General features: G+C 40.7%; 1 protein-coding gene across 1 annotated transcript in view; it reads right to left on the minus strand.

Annotated features, from left to right (window-relative positions):
* PDE3A (phosphodiesterase 3A) overlaps positions 1–19536 on the minus strand; it is a 258441-nt gene that overhangs the window by 36593 nt on the left and 202312 nt on the right. Inside the window, exons 3-4 of the mRNA XM_052789893.1 lie at positions 5586–5846; positions 2587–2741 (exon numbers count right to left, since the gene is read on the minus strand). Coding sequence (XP_052645853.1) covers positions 2587–2741; positions 5586–5846 — 416 coding nt within the window. The remainder of the gene's footprint in view (positions 1–2586; positions 2742–5585; positions 5847–19536) is intronic.

Raw genomic sequence — 19536 nt, forward strand, 5'->3', positions numbered from 1 at the left:
ATTCCCATCTTAGGATGCTTACATACTACGTGAAGAGTCTGGGATCAACAGTGTAAATCAAATGCACCCTGGGAACCACAGGCCAGTGACTAAAGAACATTTCCATTTGGTTATAACTTCTTTATATTTACTTTTACTGAGACAAATGGAACTCCTCACAAAGGGAGCTTTGGCTAACCATGTATTTTTCTTGCACCAGACATTCAGTGTACTCTGCAGGCTGCCTTGAGCACTTAGGTGCCTTGCACGAGAGCCTCTTCTATGGGAAAGGTTTATTTATCTGGAAGAAAGGCTGACCAAGGCAGTTCTCTGGGGCTGCATTCACCCAGGCTATCCAACAGCAAACACTGGTGATGTCGGGCCTTCTCAGGTCCTATCTTTTTCTCTACTACCAGCACCAAATTTTGAATTGCAGAAAAAACACGTGAGTCTTCTGATATCACGGCTCTGAATTCTCTTCTTGAATTAGGTGCTTTTGCTCTGTTCTTCCTTTCCCCATAGCAAAGCATGTCTCCACACTCTCTCCTCATCCACCACCTCAAAGATGATAGCACTGGCTGAGGTGGGGAGGGGACCTGAACTTTATCCTCAGAGGGTGGCACCGTAGCTACCAGGCTGCATGACTGACTGCCCTCTGCCTCTCCTTTGAAGGCTCTGCTCTTTTCTGACTAGAACAGAAAAATATTCATGGAGCCAGAAAGTAGGAAATCCTGTTGAAATAGCTATGCAACATATCATAGTTAACAGTGCCTGGGACCCAAGTCTATCTTCTCACAGATGAGCGCTCTTCCTGCAAGACTAACATTCATTCAACTCCTTCCTTCACTGGCTGCTACTGGATTATCTGCCACAGCCCTTGTGGAAGGTTAAATGCAGCTCACCTCCGACTATCTGGTAGCACAGAAGTCCCAAAATGCAAGGTACCTAGGTCTGAACATCCTCAGGCAGAGAACCAACTTTATTAGGGTAGGGCTCTGCAAATGCTCTAAAGCAATCAGCTGCTGGCTGTAAGCAGCTGAGTGGACACAACTTCTCTCTGTTTCATGGGAGGACTATGTATTGTATGATACTGGCTCAGGGACAGAGTGAGCAAGGAATACCTAACTCCTATAGTCAGTCATGAGGGACTATAGCCATAAGATAAAAACCCATCTCTTCAGAATATTGACAACTAGTGTGGTTCTGGGTGACTCTGAAAGACTTGCAGGGATGTGCTATAGGAAACTGGAACTAAATTTTGGTTTGGGCACAAAATGGAGTAGGTAGGTACCTCAGCCTATGTAAACATCTTTGCAGATCTAGTGCTCTGTTTCTACGATGCACTATATGAACATAACTTTAAACTGTATGTGTCATGATTGAATCCAGAACTCTTTTTCCAGACAAGACAAACAAATAATTCACAATTCCTCCAGTGATTTTGCTGGAATTCATTTCAAGGCTTTATTAATTATTGCATTGTAGTTGTGACTCTTCCAGTACCAGCATCTGCTTACAGAACCCTTGAAAATATGGGGCATCTTAAATAAGTAAATAAATATATCATTAATAGAAGCGGGACTCAGTCTGCACCCCAACAAAACAGCTGTGTGTATTTGCTTCTTGTGGCAAATTAGGAAAAACCTTTTAACTAGACGAGACAGTTGGGATTAAGGATGGGACAGCTGGGATTCTGAATCCCAGAAACCAAACTCTGTGGTCAATGGGAAAGAAGCGTTCCACTGCAGTGCTTAAAATTAGGGAAAGTACAGCAACCATCCTGCAAGAAAACTTTACACAGCTTATTTCATTTTCAGCTTTGCTTTCAACGTCTACTAGCAAATCTTTCTTTGTAATTTTACTCCTAGATTACACCTTTTTTTTTTCCCAATGGTAACACATCTACTTTCTTCTCTGCACTAAATCACTTTTTGACTTATCTAGCTCAATGGTTTTTATTTACGCTGGTATTGCATTTGCATGAGTTCATTCAGGGAGCCCTAAGCACTTCTTATATTCTGGAACTAAGTGTGTACATGAGATGCAGGGCATGTACAGTGCTGTACAGTCTGATGATACCCCATTTCTAATTGTGTATTTTAGGAGGGTCCACTTAAAATCAGGGTTTGTGTTCTGGAAGTTAGTATCTAGAGGATGGAGAAGTGATTTATGAACTGGTTTAATGACAGGGCCACGTCACTAGGCGTGTTCTTAGAAGTGATGTTCAGAGGTTGGGTTACTTGTTAGAATTTTTTCTTGGCTGGGCAATACCCACGGAGGAAACCACTGCACATCAAGAAGACTTTAACCAGATATCTTGCCTTGTTTCCAATTTTATTGTGCAATTCTCTACTTTGCTAGCACAAATAGATTTTTTTTCCCTTTTTTTTTTTTTTTTTATTTTGCTTCCCAATAATAGGAATAGTTTTGGCATAATCTGACTAAAATTGGGAATGCCACTTCTTTGGCAACCCTATTTAGAGAAACATGAAGAAGTAGTTCTAACACACTTTGGAGACAGCATTTTTAAATGAGGGACATCATCACACAGAACCAAATAAATTTGCTGAAAGAGAGACATAAAAGAGAGAAGAGGTAATTTGTAACCTGGATGAAGATGACTCATGAGGCTTGATGCTGGCACTGCGATCCCTTCTCACTGGAGCTGGCTCTAGCGTAGGTAATCCTGTCGCTGATGTTGTTGTGGTCCAAGTTGAGGACACCCGTCTCAGCAGTCCTGGAGGCAAGCTCCTCCGTAAGCGCTAGAGAGAAATCGGTTGCTTAGAGTTTATATAGGCTTACAAAAACTTTAAACATGAAGAACAAAAATATTTCCATCTGATTAATTCTGCCTGACAACACCTAGTGAGGTACCTTAAATCTCAATTCAACCAGGTATTATGGTGCCTACCTTCTATTCAAATCAACACAGGCAGTGCTTTAAATGCTTGGAGGGTCTGGACCATCCTCCCTATTTCAAGTTTAAAAAAAGGTATATATCCACAGCCCCATAGCCACAGATGTTCAACACTTGGAGCTCTCACTGGAGTCAGCCAATGTTGGTTGTGCTTTTTAAAAATTTTGGTCTTACATGATGTGGCCAAAGGTACTTAAACAAGTCATCAGGGCCACAAAGGTGACTGAGGGATTGGAGCATCTTTCATAAAAGGAAAGGCTGAGAGAGCTGGGATTCCTCAGCCTGAAGAGAATGTTCAGGGGAGATCTTACCAATGTATATGAATACCTGAAGAGAGGGTGCAAAGGAGATGAGGCCAGGCTATTTCCAGTGGTGTCCAGTGACAGGACAAGAGGCAATGGGGCACAAATTGAAATACAAGAAATTCCATTTAAATGTAAGAAAATATTTTTCACTGTGAGGATGATTGAACACTGAAAGAGGTTGTCCAGAGAGGCTGTAGAGTCTATATCCACAGAGATACTCAAAACCCAACTGGACATCCTCCTGAGCAACCTGCTCTAGGTTGAGCCTAGAGAAACCTGCTCCAGGCTCAACTTGCTTGAGTTGAGGGACTGGACTAGACAATCTCCAGATGTACTTTGAACCTCAGCTATTCTGTGATTTAAACTGGCATGAAAGCTCAGAATCAGAGATTCAAGGCAAGAAAGACTGTAAGAAAAGTAAAGGAAGGGAGCTCCAACTTTTTCTCCTGCTATATCTACCCAGTCCAGAGATCACCAACTGAAATAAAATTTTCATGCTCTGGCATATGATGTCTCCTGAAAAGCTTAGAGAAAGCATCACTATTTACAGCAGATTTTTCTTGACCGCCCTGCATTTTTCTTTCACCTGACTCTTCCTTTTCTCCACTAATGGGGCTCACATTGTTTTTCTGAATTTTTGAAGGCAGAGATAATAAAGGATGATGACAGAGAGTCTTTGTGGATCCAGATTTGCTGTTGCAGATGCTATAATTTTGTAAGATGTTTCTCTTATAGTTCTCATGAAGTGTTTATAGTTAAGAACTAAAATAAATAAGTCTCTGTGACAGAGAGCTTTAACTTTGCCAGAGAGTGAAGAGAGATGAGATGGAAGACACTTGTGGTTCTGAAGCTCAAACTTACAGATAAATATGTTAACATACTATCTCCTTACCCAAAATGCTCAGTCAGATGCTTAAGGTAAAGACCCTAAATCTGTATTTAGACACTTAAATAAAGGACTGCAAACTATTAGTTTTATGAACCATAATACATTTAGGTCAGTGAATTCTTCAGTCAAATTAGTTCTCTGTAGCATTAGCTCATTTCTTCATCCTTCTTTTCTGTTCTCCTCACTAGGTATTATGCAACAGCAAACTGGTATCTGTTCATTGTGTTTGCTCATGCGATGGCAGTGTTCTTCCGCTTAACTTTTCCCCTCAGAGCCTACAGTACAGCCATTATAGACATGTGCACTAAAATAAACTGGAAAATGTGCTTAAAAACCTGTGAACATCCATTTCATATATATAGCTGCTCCATAGGCAGGGTAATAATTATCATCACACTAAAATATATTAAAAAAAGAATCACAAGTGTTGCAGTTCAGATGCTGGGAAATGCTGGAATGAATGCTGGCTGTGCCATTTGAACTGTTAAAAGCATTCACCTGTGCAACGTACTCTGCCTATATTTAATTTTACAAGGGAGACTGCAGTACAAAAGTATTTTGGTTTAGTTTCAAAAGTGAAATGTAAGCCTTGCAGGACAGCTAATTAGCAACGAACCTACAATTCAAACTACTTCAAAACTGGTATGTTCTTTCTAGTTGTTCACTTACTAAATGTGGGTGGTTACCACTGGTTATTTTCTGTCGGATTCCTAAGTATTCATAAAGCCATCTGTCAAGGCAGTAATATATGTATTTTTTTGGTTCAGTCTTCTTTTTCTTCTCAAGACTACTTCTCATGAGCTCACAATATTTGTCATACTAAGTATTGTGGTGATCTTTTTTTGTTTGTTTGGTATACAACATTTTAAACTTGATCCAAAGCACCTGGAGGTCATCAATAGAGACTTTTTCATTGACTTAGATAGGTTTCACACCTCTAGCTAAGGGAAGGAAGAGGAGATTGAAATTCATACATAATTTCAAATGCCAATCCTCAAAGTAGGCAAAAAGGTCCCTCATATTACTATTTAATTCTCCACTGCTCACTGAGTAGGATAGTCACCCCACATACAGTGGCTCAAATCTTTTGAGTGGGAAGGGAATTTCTGTGTGAGAAGTAATGGGGCAGACTGGTGAATCTGGATGCTGAAAGGCTTTTGCTTGCTCTGCTCCCTATTATTTTTTCTCTCTTAAGCTCCAACCAACACTTGTGAGAAAATATGCACACCATCTATGTGAGCTATCCTGTGTCAAACATCAGCTTCTAAAGATGCCTGAACCAAAGTTAACCTGGCCATGAGTTGAAGGATACACAGGAATCGTCCTACTATGACACCAACAGTCTACTTAGCTGTCCTTTCATAGTAGAGTATGATTAGTGCATAAGATGTTAATCTGAAGCAAGCAAAAAGTCCAGTGACATCTCCCACTAGTCCAGTGCTGTCTCTTCAGGGAGAGCCAAGTTATAAGATGATAGACAGGGTCCAGTACTCACCTTGGGAATAGCTAGTTTCTCTCCTTTCTCTGGACATTCCTCTGAGTCGGAGCAGGTGTAGTTCTCACTGAAGGACACCAAAGGGTTCACCCTTGGCTTGTGGATGGCCTGGAAGGTTAGCTGTGTATTAAGCAGGTTGCTCACTGTTCTCAGGGAAGTACACACATTGGGGGGCAGCGAAGGATCTGCCAGAAGGTCTGTAATGAGCCCATGTGCTTCTCCCATGACGGCAATATCCACTGTGATACTGGTACCAGAAGACTAAAGAAGACAAAAATAATACATGTAAGACAATAGAAGAGAACAACCTGCTGAGCAGTATCTAAAGCTGTGGTGAGGTCTCTCCACAACTTTTGTTAAAGCAGTTACCCACAGAGTGGAAAAATAATAACATGAAATAATTCTTTAAATAAGGAGAATCATGCTGAATAGATTGATCATCAGGCATAACGCTCACAGTCTGCGAAGAGTGTGGAATTTCATCATATCTGATTTCACGGCTTTCACCATCTGCAGCTGACTTAACCCATCTGAATGAATTGTTCAGGCTCCCTACAGAGACATGGTCAATGGCCAGGGGCTATTTGCACAAATAATTTTGGAGACATAGCTTAGGATGGGAGGAGTCTCTCCTGAGAAATGCCTTTCTACTAACTACAGAGGCATCTAGAACAACTAAAGTTCAATGCTTATACTTAGATGAACGAAATGAATCCCAAGCATATACCGAGATTTTAAAAATATCTCCATGCTATTAAAATATAGCATTCTGGTACGGTGGCAACAATATTCTTCTCCAAGCAATTGCGTATTGGGCACCTATACCAAAATTGAAATGGAGTAAAAAGTGGATTTTCCAATCGTTATTTTATTCAGACAGAAGTGATGAGAACAGTTACTCTACAGACTTGTACAACAGATTCAGATGGTCCTTACTTATTCTTGGGTTTGAAATATATACCTAACTTTACATATATCATTTATGAAGAATTATTAACTAAAGTGATGCGTAAGCAGAAATAATATCAAGAAGCAGTTCACATCACTGGCAAATCTTACATGCCCTACCCAGTACACATATATAATTGATCTGTAAATGATGTACTGCAAACCAACTGTGGCCCAGGCAAACTGTCTTCATACATGTAGTCCATCCATCATGCACACAGGTAATCTAACACAGCTGTAGCACTGGGCTTCCAGTGCATGCACAAGAGGGTTGATCCACAAATGCATCTTTGAGTTTCTCCAGAACTTCCCGACATTCAGCAGCTCCAACTACCATCTGTCCCAAAACCCAGTAGTGCAATATATTGGCACTAAAAGAAACAGTCTATTGCCAAAAGCAGGAAAGTTATCAAGTCTGTGAATTGACAGCTATATGATACAATTGCAAAAGACTGAGGATCTTTAAGATCTGCTAGAACATTGAGATTGGATGCACACAGAAGCAGAACAACTAGAAAGGCAGGAGGCATATGAACTTTCAATGCAGCAGTGACATTTCAGCCTCACTAGCTGGTATTCTATAAATCACCATAAATTCTATGTGGAATCACTAATTCAAGACACTCCAAGACCGACCATTTTTCCTTTGCTGTGTTTCTGACACATAAGCCAATCCTGCTGCTACTGTTTGGGACTTTTCAGCAGGTGTACGTGCAGTTTGCTGGAGAGACCATTCCAAGAGATTTTGTAATGATTTGTTTTCATGTATTCCTTAGAAAAATCTAAGATATACAGTTTTCGAAGTGGGGAAGTTATGCCTGTGAAAAGAGCATATGGGTTTTTTGGAGTGGCCAGTGCGCAGCATGGAGAATTGGACAGACTGCTTAGCAGGAGAGTGATCAGAGCCCCGGCCAGGACTGACTCACCAGTGACAGCATTTATGGACCTCACAACACATCAAAGAACAGCGTAACAGAGCTTGACACTGCTTTGTTCTCACAAAAGACTTTACAGGCAATAGCAAAGTATTTCTGAGGAAAGTGATATATTAGCAAAGTATAGCTAAACCTCTCCCCACTATCTTCCCAACTGCATAGTGTGGACATCAGGCCTTTAGCAATAACTGTTTCACTACACTGATCTGCTCCTCATGTCTTACTTGCTAAGACAGGATCCAGTCCTCGTGTCCTACTTCTTGCTAACACAGAAGTAAGCCACAGGACCAGAAGACAGGCCTCCTCACTCACCATCCTCTGATGTGAACAGAAAACCAGCCTCTTCTTCTTACTTTTCTTTTCTTTGTCATGATATGAAATAAAATACACCAGAAACTATTCGATATACTGAAGTGCTATTTCATCCTACTGAAAAAAATTAATGGCTGAAGTTCATTTAATGGCTCTTTCATTGCTTAACCTCTCAGGAGCATGCAGAAGATTCTGGCAGATGCTAAAGAAAATTCTTAAATTAAAAGACAAGGCTTGGGGTGGGAAGCATTAATTATCTATCTTAACCTCAGCCCTGAAAAACAAACCAAAGGGGAGTGAGGGAGAACACATCATTCCAAGTGCGATAGAAGCCTCATATTTTCAGCAAAACTGCGTAATCTACAGTTTCAATTCTATTAAGCCTGGAGCCTGGAGTTGTTGACTGCCAATCAGAGACAGAGATTAATACTTCAATGAAGTAAACAAGTCTGACTCAGCAGGCCATAAGTAGAGGCCCAGATTTTGTACAGCAGTACTAATATTTTGCAAAGCAGCCAGCATTGTTCTCCATGATTAGTACCAAGTGGGGAGAGGGAGAACCTTTCTCTTCTCAACAGTGAATTTCTGCCACATGGCCTCTGACAACACATAGGGAGGCCTTGTCACATCTTGGTGACCCCTGCCTTGAGTCCGGGACCCAGCAGATTTGTCCAACTCAAACGCCAGGCTGTGCCGAGTTATCTGAGGAGCTGGCACTGAGGCCATACGGCCCAGGAAGAGGAACGCCACACACCAGGTCTGCATCCTCTCTCCTGAGCTGTGACTGCACCTCACTGCAAAGGACAGTCTGCACTCAAATTGAGTTAGGTACTTACACACGTAACACGCAATAACACTCCTGCAGCCCATGCCCCACCAGCACAAATCAGTGGAAACAAAGCGATTCTCTCTTCGGAAGTGTGCCTTGCACCTGGGAAAGGCTTCAGAGCTTGGCAACAGCACAGACGATATACGACCTCACCCTCTGTACAATGTGCTCTTCATATAGCAAGGTGGCAGGACCTTTTGCATTTTTGACCAAAAGGGCACTACCTGCAGATCTGATGCTTTCAACTGACAACTCACACGAAACCCAGGCAGCCATCCACCCTGCCTGCATGGAGCCCCCCCAGAGAGGTCAGCTCCATGCCTGTAAGGAGGTGAACGCTGAGTGTCCCCCACCAGGGCTGAAACGAGACCTATGTCCTGCCAGTATAGCCCAGCCAGGGTCACCACAAAACACCAACAGTTACCAAGCTGCGCAACATGACATACTGCATTGCACAATACTTCAAAGTGAAAACACTTCACATGGTATTTCAAAGACATCACTGTACTGTAGCGAGCTGAACTACTCATAATGCTTAGAATCCTTAGAATGAGAGCATATGTAAAAGGAGAACAGACCAAGCTTAAATTCCTCTCAAAGAAAGAAGCAGAAGAGGGTAAACACTGCTCTAATCCACTGATTTCAGTACTTTAACACCACATCCTAAGTTGGTAAGGTTTGTATGTTGCAATTTTAATTGCACAGAACTTGTATACAGGAAAACAGTTTCTTTTTTGAGCAGTTTGAATATTTCATCTATCTCAGGATGAATTTAGAGTACTATCAGACTAGTCTGACTAGATAAAATTACAGGTATTTATTATTTTCTAAAAACTTCTAAAAGTTACAAACTGAAGGCATGAAGACATTTTAAAAAATCTTATTTTTTAGATTCTCTATTACAAAACAGTAGAGAACTGTGTATGCTTTGCAAACCATCATTCAGAAAGTAAACTAAAATGTGTTTCCCTAAAGAACAAGGAAACATGGAATTTTTTATGAAATACATATGATGATGTGAAACAATATAAAAATTTATGCAAGACAATAAATTGCTGAAAATTTTAGATTGATGTAATTTTATATATGCATTTACACACACGTGCACAAATTTATACACACAGAGTCTTTATTTAGGGTAAAAGCGCATACAAAATCCATGCTCAGACTTTGTAAGTCATTTTCTACTAACATGCATAGCCTCTGCATGAACTGATCTGGATTCTTTCCAAACCACTTTACTCATCGGAACTCAAAGGCCGGATACTTGGGAATAGAGGCATGAATAACATGTTTGCAATCGACACTGACAAACAACTAACTTGATAAAACAAAACAAACCAAAAAACCAAAGAGCTAAGCTAAGGTGAATTTAATCTCACCCTGGTCAGTATTCATTTACCAATCTATGCTAATAATTGTGAATGCAGTTTCCTCCCATGAATTTTGGAGAAGATTGGCTTACTGTTTACTTCGTGACTTCATTCCAACTCTGATGTAAGCGATGTCATGCAGTGACCAAAACTGAAATGCTCTAGGGCATGAAAATGAGAAAGCAAACAGACTGGAAACAAAAGCAAAACGAGATCAACTAAACATGCTCATTGATAACTAAGGTAAGGATCAAAATAAATTCCTTACAATGCTGAAAAACAGCTGGTTTTGTGCTTGCTTCCCCTCCCCCTTCTTTCTTTAAACTGGCATCCAGGTAGGTGTTTTAGGCTGTGGTACTACATGGAATTCCTAACTGGGCCCAAATGCACTTGCTGTATGTTTGGGGGCTTCTTTTTTATGTACAGAAATAAAGGAAAAGGTTTTCCCCTAAAGAACTCATATGAAAAACAAGATGGCCAGATCACAGTAGGATGCATTAGAGACCGGGGACAGACATGCACACTTCACAGCACCAACTGTGTAATCATCTAAGCTTGCACAGGTGGGGGCTTACTGGGAATTTGCAAGATGACTTTCATGTGTCAGGAAGCGCACATACTGCTGCATCTGCAGGACCAAATCACAAATAGCATGGGCCACTGTCACACAGACAATTTCTGTCAGGGCAGGAAACTTATCTTCAAGGAACACTCTTAAATGCAATATGAAAACAATATTCTGGTAAATATTAACGATCACTTAGAACTTTTAGGTTTGAATAGTTTGTTCTGGATTCTGTAACATGGCTAGAAAAAAATCTTTCAAAATTTGCATAAGCTTCTGTAGGCTTTTATATTACATTTCACAAAATCCCATTCTTTTTCTTCTGTTAAATTATATTATGCATAAAAATCTAAGAATAGCTTTTTACTCACTAGGGGGAAAAAGCAGGTAAAACTGTGTAGGAAAAACAAATTTAGGAAAATAGGAAAAATGAATTCCTTTATCCATAAGACCTGACAGATAAATTTAGTTTATGAATTGTTCCTGTTTAAGAAACAGTTGACCCACCTGTGAAGCAGATTTGACATTCTTATATTTAACAGATGCCTTACTGCAAATAAATGTCTTCCCCTTCGCCATTGGTGTTTTGCATATGGTTCTCATAAAACTGAACTCATCCAGCTTAACTAAAAAATACTGCTCTCTCTCCACCCTACAAGAAAGGACGATTAACATGACAACATAAAACCAGTCAAAACTTAAGCATAATAAAAAAAAAAAAAGAAACACGAAAGAAAAATAAAACAGTTATCGAACACAAACCGCAATTCATTTCACACAGCCTCATGTTAGGGAAAAAATAAAATCTTCATTTGCTGTGGCTTGTACAAAGAAAAGCACTGAAGGCAGAGATGCTGGCCTTTCACCACGTTACACTCAAGAACACTCTGTAAGTGAAAGAATGGGGGAGGTGAGGAGGAAAAAAAGGAAAAAAGCAGCATCCAGCATATCTTCAATCTTCACACAATTACGAGCAACAATAAATCACAATTTGATAGAGTTTCCAAGTCACATCATGAATGTTCAGGCCAAGCTGTCTGGAAACAAAATTAAAAGCAAATATAATTCTCCATTATTTTAATGTCCACAGAGCGATTTGAAGGATAAACATGAATTGGCTTCTATGGAAATAATGAATCATTTTAAAGGCGCCACAGATTTAACTACTCCACCTTTCACTGAATGACTAAGGAGAAAAGAAAAGTGTGCGTACAATTCTTTGACATTTTACTTTTCTGTATTTAAAGCTGCAGAACTGGAGTCTTACCCAGACTTCTTAGTTTTATTTTACTCTTATTTTGTACTAACACAAGATCTCAGGTTTTCTCTTCTTGGGGAAGCAAACAGGATATTTCTGAGAATCTTTTTTCCACCTTAATGAAGCACAGCATTTCCACTGCTCTCTGGAGGTGAACCAGCTGCAAGCTCTCTAAGGTGAGTCTTTGGTAGGACTGAATATAGCACCTTCCCATTGTTTCATCACATTGATCAAAGAAAACCTTTCCTAATCATCAGCATAATCACTGATTTTGCTACTGATTCTTTAAAGCATGCAGAGCCACATGACCGAAAACCAGACACTGAAGCACAAAAGATGAGCCCATAATGAAGAAGACTCTCGATCTTGTATGAGCCATAACGATTATGGTTTTGACCCTGGTTATATGGCACTTGGGATGCCACCACCATAACAAAGCAGACCTTCCTGGTAACAATTACATTGAACTCTGATCTGCAGAGTAAAAATGTCACGACTGCCACACACAGTGTGTCTGTAGCCTGAGCACTGGCCAAAATGATGCCAGAGTCCAAGGATCACAGTGCAGCCAGAGGAAATGTTTGAAAGTAGTTCTGCAAACAGAGGATCTAATGAAATGGGACTCACTGAAGAGTTACGGTTTTTTGTCCCCTCAGCACTCACGGTATTGCAATGACCCCTTTCCTCAGCAACAGCCCTGTAGGCACACAGTCAGTAGGAGGCAGCCATGCTTGGGGCTACGTGCATGCTGATGAGCAGGGTTATATAGGGCTCTCTCCGTCATAAGTTGTCATAAAATTTCTAGGAAGATAATCATCTCTGATGCTTCCTCCCATCTGCCACATTTGCTTGAAACTGTTAGACAGCATGATCATGTAAGCCTACTTTCTTTAGAAAACCAACATCATTCTTAAATGGCTCCAACATTTAATCTATTCAGAGTAATCACAAACTTTGCAAATATTGAATTTGGAGCCCTTAGGAAAGAGGCACTAGTTTGAGAAGGAAATACTTTTTTTTTCTTTCTTATAAGACCTGTGGAATGTATCACCATTTATAGCACACTTTGTCTGGGGCTGCAGTTGCCATTGCCACATCCTGCACCTCCACCTTAGGTGACACCACACACAAAGCTTATAGCTACAGCTGACTGAACTTCTTCCATTACAGGACCTTTCAGTTTGTGATAGCTTTGTCAGCCAAACAGCTCAGACTGAAACGTATACTGCCAGGTATTTGTCTGGGGTGAATTATTTCAGCGTTTGAGAAAAATTGTTCAGACATTTACAAGAACACTGTTGGAGTGTTTTATTCATACTAAAAATTCTTAGTAAACCGATACCATTTAATCTGCAGCAGGCACTGAAGGTGCAGTAAGGCCTTTTGCTTTCCCTGTCCCGGTATGTCCAGAGTTAGTTATATAGCCCCTGGGAAAAACAAAACCAAAGCTAGCCTTGCATGACCTCTGTGGGTTGTCAGAAACCAGCCACCAAACTGCCTGAGGATGCTGCCTGCCCTAAGTGTGCGCACCTCCACACGCTGCTGTCTACGTGGCCTTGTGCACTGTGCTCAACATCCCAAGGGGCAAAGGATCACATTTAATCCAAACTGCACTGTGTAGTCTGCAACTGAGATTTACACCTCAATTATTCTTCTCTCTTGTTGAGTGATGATGTCACGGTAATCGTTAGCACTGATAACACCAGGGTGACTGCTCCTCTCTTCAATGCCCAGGCTTGGGTGAGCATCTCCCTGGATAGGCCACAGCTGCTCAGGGAGAAGTCTGTCTCACAGCTTTAGAAAGTCATCTACATTTGAAAAAAAAAAAAAACAAAAACAAAACCGTAGGAGATTCTTTTGCATATCATACTCAATAGACAAACCTACATGCCCTCAGGAAGGCATGGCTTCAAGGTTTTCACAGACAAGCATTATGAATTCAAAAAAAAAAAAGAGAGAGAGAGAGAAACAGAAAATACATTTTAGTCCTAAGCAGTTTTGGTGTCATCTGTAACTTTCAAGGGAAACTATCAGTTCTCACTTTCAGGTCACCTAGTAAACTTTCCCAGATTTGTAACATGTACCAAAAGAAAATCTGTTTGTGGTTGTTGGCAACCAAGCAACAACAACAAAAAGATAGATGCAGAAATCATCTCAAGGAGCGGGATGATTAAATTTGGTAAGATTCAAGACCTACAGACTAGGAGAGTCTGCATCCATGTGGATGCATGTTCTGGACATAACCCAATGCAACAGAATTCCTCACCATTTAGACCTGACAGAAAGAACCTCAAATTAACTCACTCCACTGGTACTGATGTGAAGTAGTACCTAATTTTCCACATTTCCTCCTGCCACAGTAGAGCACAAGTATCTCAGCTGCTGCTGGAACATGCCAGAAAGCATAAGGGAAAGGGGCAAAGGGTTGTCGCCCAGAGTGCGTGCCATGGGTAGCACCACCGCTACTCTGCGGCACATAAGAACGGCAAGTGGCAAGCTGGAACCAACCGTACACGCACTCTGCCTTGGGCTCCTGGGGAAATCCCAGTTCTAATGAAGATACTCAGAGAGTTTTGGTGACCTTCTGCATAAGGCATCCTGTGAGGAGGATCCAGGGAAAGCAGATCCTAGAAGGAGGTGAGAGCATGGGGTGAACTTCCTGGCTGAGAGCCACCGGTCGCAGCTTGGAAACCTTGTGGAAACTCTGACGCTGATGTTTGATCTCAGCAGAGCCTTGGGGACTCAGTCACCCAACTCCAAGGGACTTTCTGTGCAATTTGGCTGCCTAAAAACCTTAAACTATTATGACTATCCCAGCCTGAAGAACTATTTGACAACGTAGAGCAGATCACAGAGTCAGTCACAAACAGTCAGGGTCTATTATTTAAAAAGTAGACACCGCTCCAACTAAATTCAGAACTTTAAAAATTATTACTTTTCTTTAAAACACAGCAGATGGGAAAAATTAAATTCTAAATGGGGCTCGAATCTGCTTCGAATAACACAGACTGAGGAAAACAATTCTGTACTTCAGAAACTGTCCTCAATTGTCTTACATTATTGTTCTTCAATTTGTACATCAGATGGTCACAAATTGGTAGCTTGAAGCTGATAGTTTGCATTCACGCGAAGAAAACAGTGACAACTGTCTTCGGTCGCAACTTGAGATGCAGTAACACCAGCTGGGACCCAGCAGGAGTGGGATGCTGGGTGCACACACAGCGGAGGATATGCCATCTATTAATACCTGGTGATCTTACCCATTGAGTTTACAGCTCCAATATCCCAACTGCCTGCTTAGCATGGGAAGCTATTTTGATTCTACGGTGAACTAAAAGAGAGCAGCCAAATACACAGCATGAATTAAAAAAAGATCCATTGAAAGCAATAATCACCATTCTGCTTCCTGCGTACTAACTAATCCTCCCACGTTTTCAACTTGACGGTCTCAGTTACACTAGAACAAAGCCAAAGGAGCCATACACTGCCATATTTTCTCCCTTTCAGAATATCTCAGACTCTTTTGGGATGCAACCTGAGAAGCGGCATCACAATTAGCAGCAAGTTGCAGAAATACATATGAAAATTATCCCACCTAAAGATTCGCATCCACCTCAGTCCTTCACTAAGGACTGTTTAACAGTATTAAGCAGAACAGCATTACTAAATATCATTAAAAACATAATGCAAATAAATGCAGCCTCTAAATTAAGACAAAAGATTGGAAGGGAGATAAAGAATTGCTACAGAGAGTGTCAAATGTATTTTTAAATACTAAAAAGGAGTTGCCATCAGGGGAATAAACTGGAAAAAAGCAAACTTGGTGAGGTTTCAAGAACTGTTCGCTGAGTGTTGAAAACCAGAATAAAAAGAAAATTAGAAACTAGGAAATAATCATCAGTGAAGCTGCAGATACAGCATCTCTAAAGTTCAGTCTGTTCTTACTGAAATTATGACAGGGATTTGGAAATGACAGCAGGAGCCAGATGTATATCTTGCACCATGTTTCGCATATGCCATAGCAACAGGAGCAGGAGGATCTCATGAAACTCTCCAGGTGACCAAGAACACTAATGGTATTTAGTGGCCCATTTTTATAGAATGTGCTTTCACTGAAGCCAAAGGCAGGCAGAGATATCCTGCACCTTTTGAAAAGAATAAATCCTATGCTCGTCAAAGTCAAGCAATTGTCTCACTGCAATCAAATTGGTGAAATTTTAAGACTTTTTTCTTCTCCAGCAAACCTTGTAGTTTGCATTATTTTAGTTCTTTCTGATTTAAAGTGCTCACAGTAATACCAGCTAATAACCATCTATTGTTACAGATGCCTCCTCCTCTTTCTCATTACTTTAAGTCACTAATGAACTCATCTGTGAAAAGAATTAATCATTTTTCTTTAAGACCTGGCTTTGGATTCTTATATTATGACTCATTCAAGAAAAGCAACTGTAGCCTTAGGGACTTGCAGCCCCCAAATCCTTCATCATCAGTGCTGCAGAGCTGTAATTTCTCTAAAGCACAAGCTACTTCAACATCTAAAGCCAGGACCTGCAAAAGGCACACTAAGCATGCACTATATGTGAAAATCCCCTGCCTCTCCTAGATTACTTACAGGCAGTGAAGATCAGAACAGAAAGAAACAGTAATTCATATACAAGAAAAATAAAACACTATCCTCTACATGTCTTCTATGACACTAAAATGATTTTTTTCACTTAGCACTGATATAAGCTGACAGACTGGCAAGCCCTGAGGACTGCTTCCAACCTACTTCATCCCTGACCTGCAAGGATCAACTTAAAGACACGCTAGGTTAGTTCCTACTATAGGCTTATTTTGCCTTTCTTGTCACAAATGAGAAAAAATATTTGCCTGCTGAGGTATGAGGTATACAGCTGATCACAATAATATGTCAATGCCTGCATAAGATGGCCATTTTCAGCCACTACTGTTCTGGCCTATAATCTATGAACCAGATGCTAAAGGCTCTAGGACTTTCTAAGCAACCTCAGCAATCACTCATTTCTTTCATGAAGCTGGTGACTGATTTGTCATGTTGTACAGTTTTAATCCAAGAAAAGTCCTATTTTCAACTTGTGGCTTTTAGGTTGTGAACAGTTTTTGACTTGCATTTTAGAAAAAGAAAAAAGAAAATGCATACAATACCCCTAATTATGATACGCTGGTTGCTTCTCAATTCTAATTAGAGATCGATCCAGTCTGTACTTCTGCATCACAAATATCTCACGACACTGAACTTTCACCATCTGGCTCATGGTCTGCACTTTTTGATGAGGGCCAAATACTTCTGTGTTTTTGGAAAGCCTGGATTCAAATCTAAATTTAACAGCATCAGCTTCTCATTTACAAAAGGCAACAGAACCACAGAGACCAAAAAACAGGCACAGACCGTGAAGCATTGGTGCTTATGCTGGCAACCCAACTAGACAATGATTTCTATTTCTACAGTGACTTATGTTTTCTCCTTGGATGTAGGTATTAAGAAAAGAAAAAAATCAACTGTGGGTTACACAGGTTTTTTTCTAAAATCTTAAATCCCCTTGTGAAGCTGAACTTCAGTGGCTCATCTGAATCTACTCCAGTAAGAAATGAGTGATGATGTACCAGTGAGTGCAATAGAAGCCCTTACAACTACTGAGTGGAGTGGGTAGGCTGAATGTGGAGGGACAAGATGACCCACTGAAACTCTATCACTAGGACTGTTACTGAATTGTCACAAGAGAAACACTGAGATCACATTTAAGGGAGAACAAGTGAATGCAGCCCACTTAAATCATCACTTCTTTCTTAGCACACAAACCATCTGACACAGCAGACGCAGCATCGGCACTGACGCTCTGGCCTTTTAAAGCTAAAGGCCCAAAGTGCTACTACCTCTGCTGACAATTAAGGAACACGTGCTGTGACAGTGCTGCTATAAAATAACTATGAAGTCCTACATGACGATAGGATCAATGCAAGATAAGCAGCGCTGTACGATGGGTAAGCTACCTGCAGCACTGACAGTTACTACTTTTCAGACAAGTAATAAGGTACCTCTGCCTGGCTGCATGCACATGCAGGTATATAAATAACTAAACATTTCATTTCTTCAACAACAAAATGATGGATTACAGACTGGGCAAGCTCTGCCAAGAGGGTCAACAACGCACAGAGCACCCTATGCTGCCCAGCCAGCTGGCACGCCAGGTACGACCCTGGCACCAGCTCCCGAGGGGTGAAGCCCGCCAGCATCAGAAGAGAGGTCCAGTGCACAGCCCAGCCACCAACCACCAGCCACCACCAGGTGTTACCAGTATCAGCACGGGGTTCGAGCTGCCTTTGAAGGCAAGAAAAGCACAGAGAAGAATGTAGACATATGGAAATGTATGAAAGCATGGCGGAGTATGGGAATGTATGGAGAATGTGGAAAGGCAGGAGGAGTTGGAAGAAGAGGAGGAAGACATACTGACAAGTTGAAATCAATGAGGAGGACTCAATAAGGGCCAGTTTCAAAACAGCTGGAAATGGTGCATTAAAACCATACAGAAGTTCACATTTCCTGGCAGATGGGTTAAAAGACTGCCCTGATTTTTTAAAATGAGGTATAGAAAAGCAGTATCAACATACAAATCTCTCTTTTAACACTGAAAATCAACCACTTTAAAAGATAAATCAGTACAAAGCCTTGGTATTTTAACTCAGGAGGAATGCTATTAATCAGTGGACATAGTATTGAGCTATTTGCTGATGACATTTCTAATCACGCAAATTTGCCACACAGCTCTCTTACACAGAGAACAGCCGTGTTCTCACAAACAAGAAACAGGGGTTCAAACCAGGGAGCTCAAGGATTCTCACTGTATTGACAACTTTAGACAAACACCAAAAATATTTTGTACCCTGACAGAAAAATTACTGGGTTTGGAATTTCTGGCAACTGAAAGGGCTTGTTTTGGCTTTGCTTCAGCAATTTTAAAGCATTTTTATTAAAAGATAGGAACCAGAAGTCATGTCAACTTTGCAAAACTTAAATCTTAACTTTGAAAATGCTGAAACAAAGGTACTCAGTTTTTTTAAAAAGGTTATGACTTTTTGTCCTGCAGAACAGCCTGGTGCCCACATTTGCATTTTTTGCTGCATCAGACTTCTGCAGAGGCTTAGCGTGTCTTGCACAGTCAGAGGCTCATTTTTGACTCAAATGGGACTGATCCATAATGGATTAGACCCTGGAGATGACTTCAATATTCAGGTGACCTAATGCAGGGTATTGAAGTTAAAGGTCTGCCCCCATAGTCAGTTTAACTTTGGGAGGTTAAACTCAGAACAACAAAGATAAAAGACCACTTTAATCACAAGAAAATGCTTGACTTCATACCACTGACCCTGTTGAAGAGTCACGCACATCTCTCATTGCAATGTTTTATGTAAACATATTTGTTAACAAATCGAAACAGACCACAAGCAAAATTGTTTGCCATACGGTGTTCTGGCAAATCAGCTGATGAAGCATATGGATTCAGTCGTCCTACTTCTGTATTTTCTCCCTGACTGCTTCAATCTGAGTGTTACAAGTGGCCCCAGATACCCCATTTATCCTATTAAAGTAAAAATAAATAAATAAATGAAATTTACTGATCAATTCTCTCTCTACATCCCCCTTCTGCTCCTAATGCATTTGGTGAGATTTTTGGCAATAACATTAGGAAGCAACCTTCTCTAGAAAGAATT

This window comes from Harpia harpyja, chromosome 6, assembly GCF_026419915.1.
Source record: "Harpia harpyja isolate bHarHar1 chromosome 6, bHarHar1 primary haplotype, whole genome shotgun sequence".
NCBI classification, from domain to species: domain Eukaryota; kingdom Metazoa; phylum Chordata; class Aves; order Accipitriformes; family Accipitridae; genus Harpia; species Harpia harpyja.